This window comes from Marmota monax, unplaced genomic scaffold (assembly GCF_021218885.2).
Source record: "Marmota monax isolate L192 unplaced genomic scaffold, Marmota_monax_Labrador192_F-V1.1 WCK01_AAM20220418_F8-fsc00025, whole genome shotgun sequence".
NCBI classification, from domain to species: domain Eukaryota; kingdom Metazoa; phylum Chordata; class Mammalia; order Rodentia; family Sciuridae; genus Marmota; species Marmota monax.
In genome coordinates this window covers 4,218,819-4,241,935 of record NW_026691950.1, presented here as the reverse complement: position 1 = coordinate 4,241,935, position 23,117 = coordinate 4,218,819, and the positions used below count along the sequence as shown (strand labels likewise).

The 23,117-nt window shown below is 41.7% G+C and overlaps 1 protein-coding gene across 3 annotated transcripts in view; it reads left to right on the top strand.

Moving 5' to 3' along the window:
* Positions 1-1,146: 1,146 nt before the first annotated feature.
* Atp8a1 (ATPase phospholipid transporting 8A1) overlaps positions 1,147-23,117 on the top strand; it is a 213,183-nt gene continuing 191,212 nt past the window's right edge. For all 3 annotated transcript variants that reach the window (XM_058582796.1, XM_046455993.2, XM_058582822.1), the window contains exon 1: positions 1,147-1,341. In XM_058582796.1, the coding sequence (XP_058438779.1) occupies positions 1,293-1,341 (49 nt within the window). In that variant the 5' untranslated portion in view covers positions 1,147-1,292. The remainder of the gene's footprint in view (positions 1,342-23,117) is intronic.

Here is a 23,117-nt window from a genome sequence, read left to right as displayed (position 1 = left end):
GAAAGAAGAAGTAAAATGCTTCTAACTTAGTTTATTCCATTCTCTCCAGTTCAGCAGCTTACCAGAATCTATACAGAACCTTAATCCAAACTTGAATGTGAAATCAGGAACAAATAAAAAAATACTGCATTTATTGACGATTTAGTGGCATAAATCTTATTATATGAAATAAAAAGTAATAAGGTTGTAATAGTCTCAAATATATGGGGCACACAATTTAATATCTTTATGTATTTTATACCAAGATCCTACTCACCTTCTTGGATAAAACTACTGCGTCCAAATTTCTGCAGGTTTAACTAAAAGCAAAAACCTGAACAACACAAATGAACCACCTGCGCAATGATTTAGTTAACCTTAATTGCAATTTCAGAGCTTTATGAAGCTGCAGAGCATAAACTGGTGGGAAGTACCAGGCCCACATGCAGATGGGCCCAGAGGCACCCAGACCCCAGGGGCAGGAAGCGGATCAGCTCTAAAGACCTCAGGTCTCACTGCCTGTTGCTAGTGAGCAAGTGGGACTCAGAATGAGTTCAGCTGACGGTGCTGAGGGTAGGATTCCAACCAGACGGTAAACACGCAGTCCCTTTCCAGCTGGAGCAGGGACCTAAATCTGGTCATCGCAGACCCCTTCTCCAGTCTGCACACTCAAGACCCATCAACACCGCTTTCCAGAGGATGGGCGGCTCCTTTGCGATTAAAAGCCATAGGGTGCCGAGAGGGCATACATAAGCATGCTACCTCCACGACTCCTCTTCCCATCTGGCCAAGATTTGGGAGTGACGCAATGGCATGGATGGCCTTGATGGGGGACACGGAGAACGGACACCGCGGGAAGGATCGAGAGCTCCCGGGCTTAGGAGACTGCAACTGTTCTCCCGCCCCCAGGAGTGGTACAGTCCGGGGCGGGGCGGGGCGGAGGAGTCTCTCCGTGGTCTCTCCCCGCCCCTTCCCGCCTCCGAGCCGGGCTGCGGCGGGAGCGAGTAAGCGCGCGTCCGGCAGATCCCTCCCCCGGCGCCGGCGACCGGGCTCCGCCCCTCGCCGAGCCGCCCCCTCCGCGGCTGCAGGGAGAGCTCGCCCAGCTTTGCGGACGCCGCCACCGTCGCCACCGTCGCCTCTTCCTGCTACTGCTGGCGTTCCCGGGCCACTCCCGGTGGCGGCGCTGCCCTGGGTGGGCGGCGGGCCCGGGCGGCAGCTGAGCACCCGGCGCGGCGCATCCAGTTCTCCCGGCCGCGCGGCGCCTTGACAGGTGCAGAGTCTGGGCTGAAGTCTCACCTGCAGCCATCGCCGCGATGCCCACAATGCGGAGAACAGTGTCGGAGATTCGCTCTCGCGCTGAGGGTGAGTGACCACCGCAGCAGGGGGGCTGTGCGCGGACGAGGCGCGGAACCAGCCTAGGGCAGGGCTATGAGTGAGCGAGCATGCACGCGGGAGTGTGTGTGTGTGTGTGTGTGTGTGTTTATGTTTATCCGGCCAGAAATACCTTGTCCCACCTCTTTCCCTTGACAGTCGCCAGACTGTCGCGCCGGGTCCCTAGCGGACCCTTCTCCCTGCCCTGCCTGCAGTGCTCTCACAAATCCTTTCCAGGGTCCAGACCCTCCGAATTGATACTGGGAGAGAGCCCCAAGGCTTGCTTTACACCGCAGCGTGACCATTAAGTCCAAGTCACCAAGCGCACTTGCTTGCCCAACTCGCCACTAGCCAGCGAACCTCCGGGTTCTTAGCTTCCTCCCCACCCTAAAGAACAGATCGCCAACCCGCCGCCCTCGCCTCCAGCGCCCATCTCTTAACAGCACCCACATCGCAGCTCCAGGGGAAGCGGATTTGCCCTTCACAAAGTGTAAGAGCTTTTGATCCATAGTCCCTTGCCTCTCTAGGCGCGAGGATTCTTAATTGGAGTTCGGTGCTTAGTAGGTGACGTGCATTACGATCTTTCATTCTGTCCTCTGCAGTGAAGTCTCACCTGGCTGAGTCTCTCGGCTGAGGTTTCGTTTTTGTTTTTCCTTATGCCTGAAAACTGCACTTTGGCCAGTTGAGCTGATTTGTAGACGATGTTTTCTTTGCTCCACCCAGGGCCAGCTGTTGAATGGCTACACTTGTCCACTTGTCGGTACTGAGCAACAGATGCCAAGGGTAGAGGCAAGGGAGGTTTGGTGGGCGAAGCACTCGTCATCCCAGCTGAGGAGCCTCAGCATCCTATCTGTCCTGTGGCAGCATTCAGTAAATATTCCTTGATTTTGATCAGGGCAAAGCCAAGACTACATATCCTGAGTTTTGTTTTTCATTGCCATAAACCTATAGTTGAACCCTGCAAAGAGGATAACGTGTTTTTGAGAACTGAGCTATCTTGTCACCATTACTGATTCTCACCCTTCCTCCCCACCCCCACTCTTCAATGTCAGGCTGGTCATAATAGTGGTTTTAGGAGAAAAAGAAATGTGTGTTTTACACACACACACAAACATACACACACGTGGGGTGGGTGGGGAGTCCAGGGATTTAAGGCAGGGCATTTTATTTTTCCTCTGTAATGTCCTCATTTGAAAATAGAGTTCCTGGGCTCTAATATCTAGGATTTTCTGATTTCAAGACTTAGGAAAATATTAAACTGCTCTGGGGAGAGAGCCACATAGAGTCAAAACTAACCTGTGTCCAACAGGAATTTAATACATACTTATTGTGATAGCAAAAAAAAAAAGTCACTTATAGGACGTTTCAGTTTTATACAGTTGAATAGATAATATTTCTTTTAAAATGTACACAGTAAATATGTACTCATTTTTACACTTCTAAATGAAGTTAATTTTGCTGATCACCCTTTGAACTGTAGAGGTGATAAAAATATAATGTAATGGTGATAGTTGGTGTTTTCAAATAATAGCAATTGATGGATCAGATATTGTGGGGAATAGGAACAAGAAGTAAAAAAATCTAAAAGAAATGCAGAAAATCCTGTGGCACATGTGAGGATTTATTAGCATTGAAGGCCTGCAGTGTTCTTTTTGATTGGCACATGTGTTTTACAAAACACTTTCACAGAGTTTATGGGATCTTACAATGCTCCTAGAGGTTGGCAAAGGTGGAGTACCATCTGCTAGTTGAGGAAATGATGGCTCAGAATGGTTTAGTAACTTGCCCAAGGTCAAGTGGCTAGTTTAGTGACACATTTGGTATACAGCTCTGGGAAAACAAGGGCTGCTTCTTACTTAATCTTTGTATTCCCTGTGCATCTAGCACAGTGTCAGGCGCATTGTGGTGCTTGGTGAATGACCCTTTCCTCCCATATTGGTTGATTTGCTCAGAACTGTGAGGACAAAGTAATAACTGTGTGGGCCAGCAGTGTGGATTGTTGTCTGCTCTTCCCACATCGTTCTTTCCTGAGCAATGTTCTCCTTCCATAGCTCCTGCTTCCTAAAGGGCCTTGCTCTGAACTGCAGTCCTTTGGGCCTCAGCTGATTGGATCAGGCTGGGCTCCTGACCCAAGGGCATCGAATCCATTGGTGACTCACACTTGTAACCTTGTGGTTTGGCTACAAAGATCCTGTGTGTTATTATATCTCTCTTGGGAAGTATTAAGGTTAGAGACTTTTATAGTGAAAATCAAAGCAGAAAGGGGCAGAGGCAAATAATCTGATGGGGGAGAATCTGATGACTGTAATAGGTCATGCTAATTCTGCTGAAATAAATAAACAAAACCCATGAATAGATAGGAAAGAAAATGGAAGAGATAGGAAAATGCAGATGCTGAGAGAAGGTGGCCAGACCTTGGACTTGAAGCCCTTCCTAAGTTTTCTATTCCCAGTTCTCAAGAAGTTTAAAAAAAAAAAAAAAATCTCTTTTTATCCCCCTTCTTGAAGTTACTTGAATGGGTTTCTGTTCCCTGAATCCAGATTGGCCAGATGCATGACTGTCTTGCCTGTAAGTTGTTTGTAACCAAATTGGAGAGATAGGACTGAAATGAAATAAGGAATAAATAGTCTAAGAGGGGCTGTTGTTAATTGAATATTGTGCTTGTTGTGGGTATTATCTGTCCTGTGCAAGATCAGGAATTTAGTACATGCTTATTCCTGAGCATGTGAATAATTCATTGAAGTATGATTTGATGAGTTCTCCTGCAGTGCTTTTCAAACTTTAAGGCATGTAGGAATCACCTGGGGATCTTGTTAAATAAAGGCTGATTTAGAAGGTCTGGGGTAGGGCTGGAGCTATTAGACTTCTGATAAGCTCACAGTTTATGCTGGAAGTTGCTGGTCTGCAGGTAACAGTCTTTAAAAGATTTTGCCATCTCTTGCAGTGCTTGGGAGGGCATTGAAGGTAAAGAGTAAGGACATGAAAACAGCAAATGTGGCTTATTGTAGAGTTGTTAAGGAAATTAGCTAGGAACAAAAGGGAAACTTGGAAAGGAGTAGGATGTAAGTTTGGACAGGTAGAGCACTGCTAGATTACAGAGCATTTTGAATGCCAAGATGAGTCATTTGGATATAGAATCGAATATGTGAACAAGATCTTAGAGTTCATTAATCTAATTTGAGTATGACACTAATGCATAATAACTGACAGAGCCAGTCTGGAGCCAAATCCTTATAAGAGAGTGACATCCCAGGAGAAGCATCTTAGATAAACTAAGAAATGCTGTGGATGGGCTGGAAGGACACTCACTGAATAGGCTCTATTGCCAATAAAGTCTTAAAATAGCAAAGGTCAGGATTAGCACTGAAATGGAATAGTAAAAATGGGAAGGGAGGAATCAGATTTCTATCACTAAACTCGTTCCACAGGTACTTGGGACTTATCCACAGTGGTAGAAGCCTTGTCCTTGGTGGTGCTTCCTTTCTAGTGAGGCATGAGAAAAAGCAAACACAATAAATAAGCAAATGATAGTAAGTGCTACTGAAGAATAAAGAGAAGGTAAGAAGGTAAGGCCAGTGGATTTCAGTTCTCAGAGGGTTGGTCAGGCTACCCTTCACTGAACAGTTGAGGCAAGACAGTTAGCCTAGTGGGGACCTGGAGGAAGGGTGAGGGAACAGGCAGAGGTAAGGGTTAGACAGAGGCTTCAAGGCAGGAGAGTCTGGAATGTCAAAGGAACAGGGAGGGCGAGAATAGTAGGAAATGAGCCACATGGTGGGACTTAGCTGTATAGAATAAGAGGCAGTTGGATTTTTTTTTCTAAAAAGCAATTCTCTCAAGCAGTAATTTGAGTTCTAATGTTTATAATATTCCATGTCTTTAAACCTCATTAAAATGCAGTTTCTTTGGCTGCTTTATGAAGATTCTATTGAGTAGACCTGAGGTGGGCCTGGGGAACTGCAAAAGAAATGAGCCCCCTTGGATATTCTGGAGCTGGTTCAACTCTTCTTTACAGTCTTTACAGCCAACTGGTTGAGAAAAATTCCAACATCCCCACCTCCCACCCCCAATCCACCACATACCACACATTCTGACTATTGAACCTAGGTAGGCCTTGTGTATGCTAAGCAAGTGCTACATCCCTGATTGAGATAATCTCTTACAAGATAAGGAAGTTGAGAAAGTGGGCCAATACCTTAAGAGAAGATCAAATTTTAATGTAATTGTAAGACATCCAAATTGACAGGCTTTAAAGCTACTTAGGAATTTTGAAGTCAGATGTGGGGAAAAAAATCATCTTTGGAATCTTGAATTCAGAGATAACACTTGAAACCCAGTCAGTATATAAGTTTGCCCGAAAGCAAGAGTAAAAACCTAAGGTTAAGATTTTAGGTCTCTTCTACCCTGGCTAAATTAAATGGATATCTAAACACAACATCAGTAATCTAGAAACAGGGACTGAAATAAAGGTAGCTTATACACAAACTCATGAGGGATATTGGCTCCTTATTCCTTTTTGCTTCACCATTCTGAGCAGATGACTTCCATAAAGTCACAACAAAATTGCTGGGTGCCAGCCATCTTGTAGAAGTTCCAGGCAGGAAAAAAATGGAAGGGTTGTCCTGAAAAATGCCATACAGAGAATAATGCTTATTTTTGCATTGGCTCCCATCTTCAAGAGAAGCTGGGAAGTGTAGTTTTCCAGCACAGCACATTACTCAGCAGTGCATTACTAAAGGAAAAAGAGAAACCAGTTAAAGGGTAGGCCACAGGCTCAGTCACACCAGGTATTCAGATTGCCAAAAAGTCTTGCTTGAATAAAACAGAAACTGTTTTTAGAGCTTGTGCTTAACAAAATTACAAGCATTAAGTTGTTCAGAACTAAAGAAATGTACTCAGAAAAACACATACCCGTCCAATGGTTTGCATTTTCTTTGCTGAATATGATAATGATAAAATGGAAGGCTGTTCCTGGTTATGTAACACATGTGCTGTGGGATCTATTTGGAAGTTGTCTTAGTGTCTTAGGGGGTTTACTAAATAACAACTCTAAAATGTTTGCAAGTGTATAGAATACTATGTTTCATTTACTTAAAAGATAACAAAAAGGACAGGAAAATTAATTTCTTGTTAAAGGAAATATTTTAGGAGGCTATTTCAGTTGTTCAGATCAAAGATGACTAAGGTTTTTTTTTTCCCTTGGATGAACATGCATTACCTACCTACTGTGTGCAGCTAATCGGGTGATGGGACAAAATGGATGGTGAACGAAGGAGACCCCAGCAAAAATGTGGAGATGTGTTCATGGCTTATAGCTGAAGTGACGCGGAGTGTAGTGATACATCATGTAATTAGTATTTCACATTTTCTAAATATGTCGTTTTATTTCATGTTATTCTAACTGTGTCAGAAATACATTTTTAGGTTTTGTAATCTATGGCATGGAATTCATTATTTTCCTCATCCTCAAAAATAGTGAAAATTGAATTGTGCACCTACATGACAGCCGTGGAAAGTTTGCATATGTCTTAGCAAGCATTTGAAGCTAGTGAAATGTTTGCTGTGTGGGTCTCAGGATTTCATTAGAATGGGGGTGCTGGGAAGACATAGCTTTTGCTTTCCTTCTTCACCCCTCACCAAAGCCTATACCTTTCAGTGATCTCATCCTCTGCAGAGTAAAATCCTTCAAGGCATGAGTTTTTGTCTTGTCTTGTTCAGTGACAGGTTGCTCCCTGAAGGACATTAATGGTAGCTCATGTGTTTGTTGAATGAATCTGTGGCCTAGAGATGAGAATGCAGTAGAATCCAGGTTGTAAAATACTCTGAGCTAAGTCCAGATGTACTTAGCACCCTTTTACAAGGAACCCCACACCACCATGAGAGGATTTCTGTGATTTCTTCACTGTTGTACCCTCCCCCATCTCAAGTTCTACAGTTCTGCTTGTTTGTTGAATGAACTGACACAGAGCTTTGTTCTGAATGGAGGAGGAGCTTATTACCTTTGTTCTTTCAATTGTAGAAGTACTGCCTGAGTATTGGTAAATCTCACATCGCACAGAGAGTAAAATCACCCCAGATGATGCCATCGAATATAATCATGTTGTGATTGTACAATTTTATAAATTTTATGTAAGATTTGTATATTTCTTAAATGTTCTCATTTTGTATATGTCCTTCTAGCTATTTTCCAGAAGAGGAGAAAAATAAGATCATACTCTACATTATTTTTAATCTTTTTTCCCGTTACCTAGTATTTCATAGACCTCTATGTCCATATGATCTAGAATTGTGTAAATTCAATGGAGGGTGTGGTTTTTGTCTCTTGTCGCTTCTTACATCTCTAATTCTTAGAGCAGTGATTTGAACTTGCTAGGGGCTCAGTCATTATTTATAGAATGCACAAATTGGTGTCATTGATTTTGTGACAGTTTAGTATTTTTACCTTAAATACAGTTTACTAAGGAATGTCCTGTGAGTGGGCATTTAGGCCATTTCCGTTTTTGTTTGTTTGTTTGTTTTTGTTTTGGTGTTTTAAGTAGTTGTTTAAAAAAAAACACCAAAAAAGTGTTTGTACACTTCTCAGATTATTTCTTTGCGAAAAGTCTCTAGAAATGGAATTTCTGGGTGAAAAGGATGTCTCTTCTTATGACTTTTTTTTGTTTTGTAACTTAGACATGTAAGCTGGAAGCTATTGGTGTTGAAACCAAACCATTGGTCTGAATTCTTTCATTTTAAATACCTTTTCAGTTAATTTTTATCTCTCTGGGTTTTGCAATTATATTGTGTATAATAAAGCGGATTTTTTTTTTTTTTTAAATCAGGGATTGAACACAGGAGTGCTTAACCACTGTGCCACATCCCCAGCCCTATTTATTTTTTTATTTTGAGACAGGGTCTCGGGGCTGAGGATATAGCTCAATGGGTAGAGTGCTTGCCTTGCATGCACAAGGCCCTGGGTTCAATCCCCAGGATGAGAGAGAGAGAGAGAGACTGACTCACTAAGTTGCTTAGGGTCTCAATAAATTGCTGAGGCTGGCTTTGAACTTGTGATCCTTCTGCCTTAGTCTCCTTAGCCACTGGAATTACAGGCATGTTATGCCCAGCTATTTCTTTTATTAGTGCATTATAGTTGTACATAATCATTGGGTTTAATTTGACATAATAATATTGACAGGGAGTTTAATTTACTCCATTTCAGGCCTCAATTTCCCCCCTTTCTCTCCCCTCCTCCTTCTCTAATTTCCATTCTTCTACTCTATTGGTCTACCTTCCACTCATTTATTGATTTTTTTAATTGGTGCTTTATAGATATACATAAAGATAGAATTCACTGTGGTATATTTATACATGCACATAATATAATTTAAGCTAAGTATTTTTAAATGTTTTCAGTTAATTATTATGGGAATAGGTATTTGTTACTTATCCTACAAAAACAACAACAACAAAAAAAAAAAAACCCTTTTTTAATCTGCTGGAATACCATGGACTCCAGTTCTGTTTTTAAGGTTTCATATAGTGGCCCCTACATAATAGCTAAGATCTTTCTCATTCTATTAAGAATTAGATCAGAATTTAGACCAGCTGGAGTTTAGCTAATAGTTCCAAGGAATCTTGTTATATCAAATTGGCTTTCATATCTCAAATCAGCACTAAGAAAGAGAAAACATGAGTCACAAATGCTAGACATGTATGCAATGTAAAATATTCTAGCAGACACATTTAAATTATAAAACAGGTACCATTAGTTTTAATAATATATTTATACTACTCAAACCTTAAATATATTAATATAAGTAATATTTATAATGTTAATATATAATAGTAATATAATGTTATAATAATATTTTATTTAGTAATGTATCTAAATAAAACTTAATATATTATAAGCATATGCTTTCTGTAACCCAGTATATTAAAAGTATTATTTCAACATTTATTGATATAAAATTATAAATGAGAGAATTGACATTCCTTTTTTACACTAAGCTTTCTAAGTCTGGTGGTTATGTTGTTTGTACAGTGTATCTAATTTGGATGCGTGCTTGGTAGCCACAGTGACCACTGGCTCCCCTGCCGAACAGCACAGCTATAGATTCAGCCTCCAGCTTGTGCTAGCTTTGTAGGACTTCCTAGAATTCTTCAGTATATAAATTTTTTTTTAATGAAAACCCAGAGCTCCAAGAAAGCTTATTAAAAATACATGTGTGGATATACTTGTCCTCCAGCTTCCTTGCTGACAACAGGAGGCAGTCACTTATGTCCTCATAAAACCTCACACATTGTGTTTGTGCTTAGATAACACTGCTTTTGACATGGCCCCTGTGGCAGTTTAGGGAATTTATGTGAATACATGTGTCATCTTTGGAAGTCTCGTGTTTTTTTTTTTGCCTGTCTTCCTATTAGTTTTTATTTAAATGTTAGCATAAATGTGAAATACTTTGAGCAGTACACTTTATGTTCAATATCACCACCTCTTTCGTCGGTGTAAAGGGACTGTGTGTCTGAGCTTCATGGATTATTTACGCCTCTAATTGATGGGGCACAAGGAGGTGTCAGTTATATATATATATATATATATTTTATTAGTTGCTCAAGACAGTACAATGATCTTGACACATCATACATGGTGTCAGTTTTAAATTGAGCCTCTGTTCATTAGTTTGTCTGAGCTATCTTTGAAGGAGGTGACTGATCGAGATCCATGTAGGGCTGTGCTCAGTAGCATCCGGTTAGTCAGGTGACAGTTCAGGCGGAGACTGCTGCCAGGAAGGACAGAGCTAAAGCTCTCCCAGGTTCTGGACCAGAAACCACTTTAGTTGATCTTTCAGATAAGACTGTTTTTGTGAGTGAAGCTGGTGAGCAGAGGGTAAATCAGAGGTGGTTTGTTCTGACACCAATCTAGACCAGCTGGGTTTCTGGAATGTGTCCTTGTGACTTTCCCTGGTCCTGAGGAAAAGCTAATTTGGTGTAAAAGAAGTTTTCTTCCAGCTTCTGCAGACCCTCTTTTCCCTTTGCCCCTCCATCACACCCACATAGACTTAGCCCGATCCCTGACCTGAAAATCTCTGAGGTAGGGGGGCATTTAAGGAGCTCCGACTCCGCACTCTAAAGACATGAGCACCGTTTCCCTGACCCCTCAGTGCCCGCCACACAGCTCCGTGAGAGCTCCCGCCTAAAAACCCTGCCTCGGTCAGGTAGGAGGTGCTGATCACCGCCCCTGGCTGGGACCCCAGGGCTCTGCACTGGCCTGCTAAGGTTTCGGAATATCATGTACCTGCACTTTCTCTCCTGTTGCTCTTGGCAACTCATCCAGACCGTCTTGTGGCCCCATGCAGGGCGCCTTTGGTTCTGAATGCATCTGCTGCCCATGACCACTCCTGCTGGCCACGTCCTGCCACTGTCTTCATCTTGGTGGCTGTGAATAGTTGACTCCTTTCAGTTCCCATCTCTCCTTTCCTTCCCCTTTCCTGTCCCAGACCATCTCCTTTCTCTGACCAAAGAAATGAATCAGATCTCAGTATAAATTTGTCCCAAACTGGATGAGTGTCTCTGTACTTTAAGCTTGAGTTGGGTTCATGCCACCGTCTCTGCCGGGATGGTGGTGATAAATGTTGCCAGGTAAACTGGATCAACTTGTCTAACTTTATTTTCACTCTTATGGGTAGACCTTAGAGAAATGACACGGGGAGGACCCTGCCTGCCATCTTCAGTGCAGAGTGTGGACAGGGCAGCAGAGGCTTGTGAAGTGTGGCTTGTTGTATAGCCACATTGTGTACCTCAGTGGTACTCAACCCTGGATGCACAGTGTAGGGGTGTTTCTGAACAGTGCCAACACATGGGTCCATCCTAGTCCAGTGACGTCAGTCTCCTCCATGGGGATATGGACCAAGTGTTGATATTTCATCTCCCAGATAATTCTAATGTTCAGGAGTAGTGGAAAGAAGATTAGATTGCATATTTATTTAGCCATATGTAAATACAGTTATTATGTAAATAATCTAATTTATTTAGTTATATGTAAATATGTTTAGTCATATATGTTGCCAGCCAAGAAATCAAGAGCATATGGATATTTCTGGGTTTTTTTGTTTTTTTTTTCCCCAATCCACCAAATTGCTTGATGGGTCTAATTATATTCCTCTTAATTTTCCCTCTTATAAGTGATGAAGTTCATATGATGATATTTATTCAATTTTGAAGATTTTCTTTAAAATTCTGAATTGAACATTGAATTCAGCACAACCAAATGAAGAGTACAACATGTCTGAGTTTATTTTTAGCTGGTATTATATCTACTCTGGGAGCTTGGTGAATATGAGGTTTTCTGTGGTATCATTACTGGCTTTGTGCTAACCTGCTTACTTTTAGTATATTATAATAATTAATAGCTTTATTCTTCCCATATTGATAGCCCTCAGATTTAGTCATTTGCAGCTAGGAAAAAAAAAAAAAAAAAGCTAGCTTAACAAGTGGGTAATAGAAGTCTTTGAAATTTCTTTGGTAACCTTACTTCCAAGGGATGTCCTTTCTTCTATTGTGTATTTCTACAGTTATTGATTTATCCCACCATAGTATGAAAAGGTCTTTTACAGATTAATGTATCAAGTGTGAAAACTTACCACAAGTTCCAACTTATTTGCCTTTCCTGGTTGTGGATTTGAAGGTCAATATTTGAGACTCTTAGTTTGGGCAGTCTGGGGGCTGTTTGGCCACTTGGATGAGGGCTGTATTCTGGCTTCCGGCTATAGGCGGTGGCTGCTGCTGGTGGTGAAGGTTATCATCTGCAGCTCTGAGGACTGGCAAGTAAACACTACAGTGCCTCAGATTGAGTGCATTTGCCCAACCTTTGTGTGATTGTTTTTTATTTTATAATTCTCATTTATTTGTTTTTCGTTTACATTTAGACTTGCCTTTATTGGCTGATAGTGTGACTTGTACTTTATAGATGAAAACCTTTTTTAAAAGCCAGGATTTGCCCTCATAGAGGAGAGCGAGGGAAGGTTCTGACTTATTGGCTCGGTTTAACCCTATGGTTGCTTATGCCTGCTTTTGTTTAAAATTCAGTAAAATAATCATTATATAAGTTATCACATGGATTTTTGTGGTTGTTTTGGTGGTACAGGGGATTGAACCCAGGGGTTTTTTACTGAGCTATATCCCAAGCCCTTTTTAGCTTTTATTTTGAGACAGGGTCTCACTAAGTTACCCAGACTGGCCCTGAACTTGTTGTATCCTCCTGCCCCATCCTCCCAAGTCCCTGGGATTAGAGGTGTGTGCCACTGTGCTCAGTATGAGTTGGCTTGTTGTGAACTTCTGCATGAATATAATTAGCAAAGGAGAATTTTTAAAAGCCCTCTTGATTTCCCCAGGTGCCAAGTTGAATTTCCCTTGATCTTATTAAGTGACTTTCCCCATGGAATTTTTTATCCCTGTGGTTCATGAAACACTCATCTATATACTTTAAGTTTGACTAAGCCTGAATACCAAAGCCTGTGGTCAGAACCTAGTAGTAATTTTTCTTTATGTCAGACATTTTTTCATATGTTCAAATATGATTATTTTACTGAACTTTAAACAAAAGTTTAAAGAGCCCCTTTTTTGTTGCTGTTGTTCCACTGGAGCAAACTAATAGAACCACCATCTCCACTGTTTAAGTCTTGTGGGGTTTGGGGTCCTTTCAGTCACGGCTGTTAGACAGGGTGGCCACCTAATAACCAGTGTGCATTTGTTTTGTGACTTAACACTTGAGGCCATCACTCATTTAGTGCTGTTTCTTCTCACTCGCTTTAGCATCTTAAGCTAATGCCTGCTAAATAATTGACTTGAAGGAAAGTGCAGCCAAGTACTCAGAGTTCCCTGTAGTGCTGGAGTGAAACCTGGGTTCTAGTCCTTTCAGGTTGTGTGGCCTTGAGACTGTCTCTGAACCTCTCTGAGAATCCTGTTGTTCTTTGCAGAATGGTAATACCTGTCTGTGAATCAGCTGCCTGTTGGATAGTGAGGAGATGAAGCCTAACTGCACACTGAAATCTCCCATGGAGCTTTTAACATGCTGACCACTGGGACCCACCGCAGATATTCTGACTAAATCTTAGGAATAAAAGTTGAAACAAGGAGAGGAGAGGAGGCCTGGTCCAGTAGGCCTTGTGGAGGAGGTGGAATGTGGTCAGATCAGGAGCTTGAAGGAGGGAGGGTCTAACAGATTGATTGATAGAGAAGGTGTTTCTTCAAAGAAAAAGAGGAGTCGAGAATGGCTAACATTTGAGGCCCTGAGACCCAAATGATGGTGCCATTTACTGAGATAGAAAACACTGAAGGAAGAACAGAAAACCTCCTTATATCTTACAAAAGAGTAAGACAGTCACCATGTGCCAAAACATGTGGACAGTTTTCTTATTCTCTGCAAATGATTATTGCATTTCATCCAGGTTTCATCCTCTCCTTCCCTCATCTTTTTTTTTTACCCTGAATATTCTTTAGAACTTCAGCAAACCTAACTACCAGTGTCTCTTCCCCATTCCCTCTCATTGGTATGGATTTTAGGCATCTAGAAACCTTGTGGATTCAGTCTGTTTGGGAGTGAGAATCTGTTGCCAGGACTCTTGCTCCATAACCAGAGCTGATGAGAACAGTCTCTGATGTCATCTTTGTGCTCTTTTGGCTCTTGAGGTGCTCTAGACTGCAGGGTCATTTTCCAGGACTAAGATGTTAAATGAAAGCACTAGCTAAACAAATGTCACTCGAAACTGCATCTGGTGAGTGATTAGGACAAGATCGAGCTGTTCAGATTTTGAAAGTTGAGTTATTAAAATGCTGGCATGGTTGTGAAATCCCAGGGTGTTTTCTTAGTCTGACACATGTCGTCCTGCTGTACACGGCTCTGTGGTGGCCCAGGTATGCCAGCAGGTCCCGTGGGGACTGACCTCATGATGCCAATTGGTAGAGGCAGCACCAGTAGCTGCAAGCTGAGGAGGCTCTTTTCTGCTCTGGCAGCTCTTTATTTATGGCATTAGAAAGTTCTTGAAGCTTTTGTCCCATCCATCTTCTCATCCTTCTTCTACCTGTGAATTGGGTGGGCTGATGGCAGACTCACATTGTGTAGGCGTCCTTGCTGTAATGTCACTGAGCTGGGTCTTTTAAGATTCACAACCCACCAACTGTCATTCACACTCCTAGTTTAATCTGTTCAGTGGAGGTTTCTGTCTTTGGTGGCCACTTCCCCACAAACTGAAGGCTGTCCACCATGCCTTTCCTGCCCTTGGGCATACAAGTGGTGCCTAGATCTTGAAGCCCATCTCGTCTAACCAGTCTTGGTGGGTTCTTAAATACTGCCCCTGGTGCCTATGACAGACAAGCCATCCCAGAGCCACACCCATTCTCAAGGCCATGCTGGGCACAGTGGAGCTCTCTGGGACACCTGTATGGGTTTCATGTTTTCCTAGTCTTGCTCAGTTGACTTGCTGGGTATTGTGCTGCTGGGTTGCAGTTCTGCTCCTCAGAACCAGGCAGAGGCAGCATCACCCCTTTCTGTATCCTGGGTGGTTTCTATAAAGTTAAAAGCTGTTCTCCTGCTTGTAGGAAGTTCATGTTGCTGTGTGTGCTGTGCTGACGTGCCCACAAAGTCCTATAGTTAGGTAGTATAGGTAGGCTTTCGTTTCTTCACCAGGTGTTTTTGATGCTTGAGGCTTTGTTAAAAAAAAAAAAAAAAAAAGGTGAACTATTTTTTTCTCCCTCACAAGTTCACAATGGAGGCAAGAAGCAGGTGCCACTCAAACTCCTCTGACTCATCCTGAGAATAATACAGCATCCAAATGATGTTATTTGGGTATTTTTGCTGCTTTTATTAAAGTGAGGACTAGTTTGTAGGAACCAGTTATGCATCTGCCTGCTTTTGTGTTTAAAAAAATATGTAAATAGTTCTTTAAAAAGGAAGTTGTAATAATAACTCATAAGAATAATAGCTGCTTCTGTGGCAGTTTATTAAATTTTTTCCCGGGTGCCTTTTAAGGGCTAGCTCATTCAGAACAGTTGTGCAGTTGCATCTTCTATGAACAAATTGCCCCTGAAGTCAGCCGGGTTACTTAACTACCCTGCCAACGCCTGCGGCTACTCATTCGGTGGTACTCTTCTGGGTACAGACGGTTAAAAACCTTGTCTGCACAAGGCATTGTGTGAGTGGTTCTCTGATGACCTTATAAATGTCCTTTAAAAAATCCTCTTGAAAGGATAAAATAATGGAATTTCAGAGTCAGAAGGGGACTTAGAATTCATTGCAGGCAGCACAGTACCTGAGGCAGCCTGCTTGCCTTTGACTGTCCATTTCCTGCTTGAGTACCCCTCCATGAAGGGATCGCACCTCCTAAGATAGTTCATTTCATTCTCAGCTCTAATTCTTAGCAAGTTCTTTCTTGCTAAGAAAGCAATAAAAGCTTTCATTTTCTGCATGTCAAGCTCTGCCAGATATCCCCATATTATATTTGTACAATTGACATTTTTAGCCCTTTGTATAGGACCTTCAAGTTATTCAGCCTCTCAAAATACTCTTGAGTTCTGATCCTTTCATGTCAACTGTCTATTTCTTATGTCATCTCTGTCCTTAAGTTGTCTTTGGAACCCAGGAGTCTGGTTCCAGAATCCTGACCAATTTATGCAGTTCCTCTAGGCAAGGGATCTCCTGGATCACAGCTGAGGCTCATAGGACTCGATCTTTGGAATCTCACTCACTCTGCCCAGTATTGCCTTGTTTTTGTCTCTGTAAATCTGCCCCATTTTCCATTAATATACTTCTGACATGGTGTTAGTCCAATTTTCTTTACTATAATGAAATACCTGAGGCTGGATACATTTATGAAGAAAAGAGGTCCATTTTGGCCCACAGTTGTGGAGGTCCAGACCAAGGGGCCATATCTGGTGATGGCCTTCTTCCTCACAGTGCCCCAAGACAATGCAGAGCATCACCTGGCAAGAGACAGGGAATGTGTGTGTCTTCTCTGGTCTCTCTCCTCTTCTTATAAAGCCACCAGTATTTCGTCACAGGGCCTCCACCCTGATGTTCTTATCTAATCTTAACACTTTCCAAAGACTCCATCTTCAAAAAAATACCATAATCAGGTAAAGTTTCTGCTCTCTTATTGCCTCACAATGGGGATTAAGTTTCAGTACGTGAACCTGGTGGAAACACTCAAGCCATTACCCAAGCCGTATTGGCATGCATGTGACTTCAGGTGCCAGGATATTCTCCAGTGTGACTCCAGTGAGTCAGGTGACCCTCTCTCTAGGTGGCAAGTTCTCATTCCCAGCAGGACATCTGATTGGCTTGGCTGGTCAGATGCCCAGTGTTGACCCTGACACCTACGGCTGGGTTACCAGACCAGGAGGGAGGAATAGAGGACCAGGAGGCCAGGGGACCCAGAACTGGCTCTTTAGGGAAAGGTTCTCAGACCTGGTTGGGTGCAGGGGACGGGGGGTGGTAGCCAAGGGATAAGCTCCAGTATGAACCTCCTTTCTATATGTTTGTCAGTTAGTGACAATGAATCCATATTGTTGCACAATCATGGAGTTGTGTGTCTCTGTCTTATAATAGTAGGGTCTAGCCAGAAGCCTTCCTAAAATCCAGATGCTAGTATTTCAAGAAAAGAAAAAGAGAGGAAGTGAGTCTGTGGAGGCTCACTGGTCTCCAGAGGTCACCACCTCCCTTTAAACCATCCTTCCAATGAAGTGCACTTGGTTTTTGACTGGCATAGACCTCATACTCGCTGGCCAATAATGGTATTGTTCACATTTAGGCTGTGTCAAGGACCTCTTCTGAGAATTCTGGGACGCTCTCCTGTGCTCTGTGTATGCTGCGAGACCCACTTTCACAGCAGTTGAATCCTCCCCAGTGTTACCTGAATTCTCAATGTAAAAGGGAAATATTTTTTTTAACTTCCAGATTAATATTCTCAAAAAATTCCCACTCTGGAACTCTGAAGGCACATGTCTAGGCCGCTGTTTTAATAAACAGTGTTTTATAATGCTCGGGATCTGTTGTCTCTCCATTTTAGAACACCGGGGGATATTTTTCAGCTGCATCCCTTGAATCCTCTTTTGTTCACCATTGGTTTTCTTTCTATGAATAGTGATGGTTCCCTTATCCATTCTGAGTATTCTCACAGTTCTCTAGGCGTGTGTGTGTGTGTGTGTGTGTATGCATGTGTGTGTGTGTGTTGCTGTGAAATAGAATTCTTTTACAGCAACCAGGTGCTGGCTTTTATTTCATTTCTTTTTTTTTCCTTTTTAAAAATCATCCCCTGCTTTCTCTTTTGCTTTAGTTATTACAACTCGTGTTCGTTCTGGTTTTTAGATGACTCTCCTTGGTAGACAGTGAGGTGAAGTAGGAGTTGGGAAGTTCTGCTTTTTATTTGATGATCTGTTAACATTGCATCCTGTCCCTGCTGGCAGCAGGCCTGTCTCATCAATGCCTTGTATTCAGAATGAAAGGGGGAAAAACATGTGGAGGTCTCTAACATTTTGTAAAACAACTTTCCTACTTCCTGAGGTGTCTGCATCGGTTATCACTCACTCCTGAGCATGGGAATCTATTTCCAGGCTTTCCTTTGGTCTTTCTCTATCTTCTTTCACTTGCTCATGGACTTCCTGTGCAGCGGTTGTGGCCTTTCAGACTAAGCCTGCCTTTTCCCCTCGTCAGGGCCTTTCACAATTCATCAGCATGTTGCTTTAGAAGGCCTTATGGGCTTCTGTCCCTTTGGGGTCTTGATGATAGCTTGAAATGTGTCCTCCTGAAGTCTGGAGCACGAGTCCAGCCTGGCGTGGATTCTCCCTTTTGACAGTCAAAGGTCTTTCATGCTGTCATGGTTTCTAAGACTCTTACTGCTTTACCCCTTTTGTGTCACTTAGCGTCCAATTCACAGGAGCAGTTCCTCATCTTGTTTCCTGTCCCCTGTGGGAGATGAACTTGATGCTAAGGCAAGTCGCCAGTGCTTTTAGCTAATTGAGACTTCTAGGAGATGTCTGGTAGATGTCTGGTAGTTGAAACCCCTCATTGCTAGCACAGTCTGCTTCCGTGGCAGTAGTTTTTTTAAGTCTACACTGGGAACATGCTGTCGGATCAAGACCAAGATCTGTGAGATGTTAAGGCAATGCCATTATTCCCTCTGTAGTTCATTGTTCAACTTGCTTTTCCAGTTAAGCACAATTTAGCATTAGTGAATGTTTTATTGCTGTGTCCAAGCAACTCAGCATGCCCAAGATGATTGTTTTTGTAGGTTAATATCCAAGACTAACTGCCATGGAGTTTGAGTGCTTACTATGTGTGAGGCTTAACATTAGGCAGAAGATATTTTCATGAAATACCACTTAAGGGTGGCCTTTTTTCTGAATGTTAGTACTACTTTTTTCAGTGTCTTCTGCTTAGAATTTGTACTAGTACTTTTGAAGCCTTGTGCAATCCAGTTTGACTTCAGGATGTGTTAAGCCATTAGGTGGTTTTTTTTTTTTTTTCTGTTTTAGACAAGATATACTGTTGATGTGTTTTTTATACTTGTTTATTTTTAGGTCACTTTCCACAAAAGCACTTAAAGAAAAATATCAGTTACCATGTATGGTAATGACAGATCCTGATACAAAATATTTGAATGGGTATGAGGATAGAGGCAAGACTATATAACTTCTGGGAATTTTTGGATAACTGAAAGTAGAAAATTTAGTAAACATTTAGTCAGTGGAAGGGACTTTCCTGTGGTGTTATTTTGGTTTTTTTCCCGTAGCATCTATTATTCTCAGTTGTGATTTACCTAAATATGTAGGTCAAAAGATTAATGTTGGAGGTGTGGTGTCTTTTACATATGGGATACATTCAGAACTTTCAGAGACAACACTTCAAAGAAGAAGGGTCAAAGAGGGTGCTTTGACATTTAAGTGATACCTAACAGAGCCATGAAGGTAAGACACGTTCTTGACCAGAAGAACGGTGAAGGGGTAGAATAGATCCAGGACAGGAAAAATGGACGTTAAGGGAGATGTGAGATCAATTTCAGTTGTAGTAATGAATACATCAATGTGAGAGCTTTAAAGATGCAGTGGTCTTTGTCAGTGTCCTGTATTGTCCTGGCTCTACTGCTCATTGGCTCCCTGATCATGAGAGAAGCAAGGTTTCGTCATCTTCATTGTGTTGAGAAGAATTCTTTTAAGAAAGTGAACACTTTTGTATGATGAAAAAAAATCAATTTTTTTTTAAGCAGAGCATCATGTTTTACGTTATCAAGGATAAGTGTCTCTTTACTACATTTGATTATAATTCAGATGGGCTTGAAGGTAAGGAGCCAGGATCACAGTCACATGGATCAGAGGGTGATGGGGAAGAAGCTGAGATGTGGAAAGCTCTGAGGCTCTTGTGTAAGTTTGTTAGGGTGGCAGCCCACAGTTATCCCAGAGCATACCAGACTCAGAGCATGGTTAGGACATCTGGTAACATGAGAGGAGATCTGATCTAGCAAGTAGGCCCTGCTGTGGAAGGTGCCAGGTAGCCTGGTGATCTCTTGAGCAAGGCAGTACACTGTGGTTTCAGATCATCATTCTGTACAGAACAGAAAATCCAACTAATGAGTGAGGTTCAGGGGACAGAGCTCAGCATATTGAAGAAGGCCATCCAGGTCCTGTAGGATATCAGTGTTCACCGAAGTTAGATGCGCATCGGGACTGGACTGAGCTTCCTGAAGAGGACAAAATGCTTCTGCTAAAATTCCATAATCTGGAAGCTGAGCATATCTTGTAAGTAGGTGGAGTAGTTCCTGGAGTCAAATGTGAACTTCCCAGAAAAGTCCAGGAGGATCCAAGGAAGTTTGACTAATGGGCATTCACTTCAAGATGCCACAGAATTAGGCCTGTGCTCCACCTTCTCACCTGTCCAAGTGGCACATAGTCTGTGATTGGTTTAACTTGGGCCATGTGCCTAGCTTTAAGTCAGAAAGGGGCTCAGTAACTTGATGAGTAGTCCCCCCCCCCCAGGTGGCCTGCCAGGGAAGCAAGTTCTCCAGAGGAAAAGCAGGGGCTATTTCCAGGAAAAGCAGAAACTGAGCTGGAAAGAGCAACAGAAGTCCACTGCACAGAACCTGGTAGAGGAGTGAAGTGTTAATGCAATTGCAAATTTAATTTCCTTCCTGGCTATTGCAGTCATGGTCCAGAAATTTGAGAGGTATTGGTATTGCTGAATAGTTTCTATTTAATTTCCATACTTTTTAAAGGTGTTTCATTTCTTTTGTGTCATATTTGAGAATGTAGTATGTGAGCCTTCACTTTCAAAGCACCCTGTTCACTGTTTCCAGAATGTTAATGCCTTCCCATTGTGCTCTGTGTCTCTGACCAGCTGCTGTCAGGCTCACAATCGAACATTTGAAATGACTGTTGTGCTCCAATAATGCAGAACATGGGATTTCAAATCTCCTTTGTAGCTGCAGTAACTGCCTTTGTATTTCTAATTAAATTATCTGTGTAATTAAAAAAAACATTAAAAATAAAATAAATAAAATACAAACATCTAAATGATTCCTCCGAAGATTGCTTTGATCCAGAAGCTTGGGTCAGGGAGCAGCAGGGAGAGAAAGAAAAAAAAAATAGATATTTTTTACATATGTATACATTAGACAGGAACTTTTAATTATTATTTTTCCTAAAGAACAAAAGAAAAATATATTACACTTTTGAAAAAGGACAGTGGGAAATGTTCATAATTTCCTACTAAGTCACGCCTCACTTTAATCACACCTTAAGTTCTGCCTCTCAAGTCTCCAGCTAGTTTACCAGTTAATATTCTTTTATTAGATTCTGACTGTTGCAAGCATGACTGTTTATTTAATGACCTCAATCTAGGTCAAGAAACTTGAGCAAATAGTATGGCCTCTTTAATGCCTAATATGGGAAGCCATTGAGTGAAAGGTTATATAATTGGATTCCCTTGAATCTGTTTGGGAGATAATAGGTATTCTGATTCTAATTGCAGCCTTACTTATAATTACAATAGAGTTGAACCTGCAAAAATGTAATGGTTCTATAACTATATTACCAGGCAACAGAATGATTTTGTATCTTTTTCTTTTCTCCCTCCTACCTACCCACCCCTGCGTTTCTATTGCGTAACCCCTATACAGATGACAATTCAAGGAAAACATGTACTTACTTAATATTAACTCACAAAATTGGATGGGAAAATTTATTGTTTTACTAGCCACTTTGATTCACACTGGTCACAACCTTAATTAAATATTATTCAAAACATTTTAATGTTAAATACTTACATTAATGTCTTTGAGACTTCTGTTTTTCCTATATTGAGTATTTTTAAAGGGAGATTAATTTTACACTTTCTGGGGAGGATAGAGTGACAGGGACTGTCTGAGTGACAGGTATCATGCTACCTTGCTGCCATCTTCACATCAATGATGTTGATGGATGAGGAAACTGAGGCTCAGATGATAAAATAATGTGCCTGATGTTAGGAAGAAGTACCATAATCAGAATTTGAACACAGATCTGTCTTCAAGTGTATTCTTCCCCCCACCACAAACACACAGTCTGCCTTTCTTATTTTATAATAGAAAATTATAGCTAGAATTTTCATGTGTATATGAGGAAGCAGGCACTGCCCCAAGTATGAACTCATATAATCCCCACAAAACCTGTGTAAGAAAGTAGGCAGCTAGAGGGTAATTAGTCTAAAGTCACCATAGCTTATAATCTCTTGCTTTTAGGCATGATACTGATGCCTTCCTTAGTTGTATTCTGTACTTAAAATATTATTGATTACTGTGTTTTAATGAGAAAAAGACACATGATTCTTAGGATAGGGCTGTTTGACTGTAAAGAGAAGCCCTCATTAAGTGATTAATTTTTGTTTTAAATCCTACATTAAAAGCAATGGGTCACTAATCTGAACAGTGCATTTTATTTAAGCCAAGATATCCAAAAGATTGTAAATTTGTCATGTGATCCCCAAACAAAAAGATAATTGATAAGATTTTTAAAACTCCTACATCTTTTTCATGTCTTGAGCTTCTGCTTGGAGTGACATGAGATGGTAGCTGTGTGTGGTCTGTACAGTGATAACGAGAGACATGGAGAGGCTACAGGGTCAGGCCAGCTCTGCCCTCCAAGAATGCCATGTGCACTTCCACTTCTTTTTTATCTCTGTCACTACAGTCCAACCCAGACCCCATCATCTTTTACCTCGATTGTCATATAACCTCAAAGTGTGGATTCCTACCACGTAAAGAATATGAATTCATATTGCTCATTGTTTCTCCAGTCTGGCCCTGCCTCATTTTGTTTTATGAGGAACATTATCTTCATGTTCCTGGAAATGCCAAGTCCATTCTTCCCTCCAGTACTCTGTTCCTGCCCCTCTGACTGTTGGTTGGGTTTCCCTGACCTTTCTTTACATATCATCAAGGTCTCAACTCAGCATCCCCTTGATGGATGCCTCCAGTTACTCAGCAGTAGGAGCGTGAGGAGCAGTGGTAGAAGCAACAACAATGAGAACAGCTAATATTTACTGAGCTCTCACTACCTGCCAGGCATTATTCTTTTCATTTCTTAACTTATCCCATCCTCACAACCACCCCTTTGAGGTAAGGAATTCTTGTTAGGGCTGTTATATAGACGGCAAAACAGAAGCACAGAGAAGTCTATCAATCATTCTTTCAAACACTGGTTTATTTTCTTCATCTGTATTACCATGATCTGTAATTATCTTGTACTATTCTAGAAAATAAGTCCAA